Source organism: Lipotes vexillifer, unplaced genomic scaffold (assembly GCF_000442215.2).
Source record: "Lipotes vexillifer unplaced genomic scaffold, Lipotes_vexillifer_v1.1 scaffold1223, whole genome shotgun sequence".
NCBI lineage: Eukaryota > Metazoa > Chordata > Mammalia > Artiodactyla > Lipotidae > Lipotes > Lipotes vexillifer.
Genome location: NW_006795957.1, coordinates 883,919 through 885,537, shown reverse-complemented (window position 1 = coordinate 885,537; position 1,619 = coordinate 883,919). Strand labels below are relative to the sequence as shown.

At 68.1% G+C, this 1,619-nt stretch overlaps 1 protein-coding gene across 2 annotated transcripts in view; it reads right to left on the bottom strand.

Moving 5' to 3' along the window:
• The window catches only part of TTYH1 (tweety family member 1), a 14,009-nt gene extending 12,561 nt beyond the window's left edge, over window positions 1-1,448 (bottom strand). The window contains exon 1 of one of the 2 annotated variants that reach the window (XM_007468033.1): window positions 1,244-1,448. In XM_007468033.1, the coding sequence (XP_007468095.1) occupies window positions 1,244-1,369 (126 nt within the window). In that variant the 5' untranslated portion in view covers window positions 1,370-1,448. The remainder of the gene's footprint in view (window positions 1-1,243) is intronic. The other variant, XM_007468034.1, reaches the window with a different exon arrangement.
• Between the last annotated feature and the right edge of the window lie 171 nt (window positions 1,449-1,619).

Below are 1,619 nucleotides of genomic sequence, written 5' to 3'. Positions count from 1 at the left end.
GTGGGGGGGGGGGGGGGGGGGGGGGGGGGGGGGGGGGGGGGGGGGGGGGGGGCAGAGTGAGCCTCCCTGAGTGCCTCTGGCGGTGGCTGGGGTGGGGACCCCGCGTGTGGCATCCGTGTGGGGAGGTCTCCTTGGCTGTGAGCAGGTGGCCGTGGACTGGCCCTGGAGGCTGGGATTGTGTAACCAGCAGGCTGTGGTAGAGGGGCTGGCAGTCCCCGTTTGGTGGGGACAGAGCGGGAGGAGCTGCTAACGGCCGGCTCAGCGCAGCCATGACCCAAATAGCTCAGAATACAGCACACGTCCCCCTCTCTGCTTTCCTGGGACCCCCCTCCTTCTAAGCTTGCCAATCCCCAGCCCCCTGTCCCGGGAGCCCCCCAGGACAGATCCGAGGGGCTCAGACCTTACAGGCAGGGCCCAGGACCCATCCCAGGGCTCCACCATCCTGCCCACCCCCTACCCCATCCCCAGCTCAGCCAAGCCTTGCTCATTAATCTCAAAGTCAAGGACTTGAATTAAACTGGGTCAGGGGACAGTTCTTTCGCCCCTATTGGAGCTGACCCAGGCTGGGCCCCCTTCCCCAGGGACCCCGGTTTCCTTAAGGTTCCCACCCAGCCCCACCCTCTGGCCCCGTTTCTGTCATCCTCCAGTCCCCGAACCGAACCTCATCCTCACCACCACCCCCACCCCCGCCGTCGACCTGACTGACTGCCCCTTCCGTCCTGGGACAGGCTGGAAGTCTCTCCCAGCGCCTCCACCTGTTTTTCCCAGCTCCAGCCCTAAAACCCCTCACCCCCTTCCCCATTTCAGGTCTCAATCCCGTCCCAGAATCAGGGCACCCCCAGCTTTCTCCCTCTCCACCATGTCAGCTCCTCTGTATCTCCTGGGTCCCACCTGAACTGGGACGCTTAACTGCATTGCCCTGATCCCATGAGGGAAGGGGTCGTCTTTTAGGACATGATGGACCTACCCCGCTGATGACCCTAGCTTCCCGCGCAGCTCTCAGAGACCCGGGAATCCAAGGGCCCCCAGTCCCCTCCCTCCTCTGAGATCCAGGGGTCCAGGCCACAGCCCTCCCTCATTTAAGGAGGTTCCCAGGGGAACCTCCAGGTTCGGGAACGCCAGGCTCTCGCTGCCTCAGGTACCCCAAAGTCCCGGCCCGGCTCCCACCCCAAGAGGACACAGGAATCTGTCACCCAGCTCCCAGCCCCCGCCCCCGCCTCCAGGACCCCGTGCCCGCGCCCACCTGCTGGTATTCTTGTTCTTGGGGCGCGAAACCGCTGGGCACCGGGCGGAGCTGGAAGTCGGCGCGGGGCAGCTGGTGGAGCAGATGCACCCAAGCCGAAGGTCGGTAGCCCGGGGGCGCCCCCATGGCCCCCGGGAGAGGGCTGAGCGGGGCGGACGCCGGGGCTGCGGGAGCCTCGGCAGCGGAGCGGGGCGCGGGCTGAGCGGGGTCTGGCGGGGCTCAGGGGAGCGAGCGGGGGGAGGGAGGGGGTGGGGGGCGGAGATTGGGGGAGGAGGGGGGAGGCGCGGGCAGGGCAGGGATGGTGCTGCCCCTGGCGGCTGAGGGGGGGACTGCGGTACCGCGAGTCGGGCTCCCCGCGCCCCCTCGGTGGCGGCGG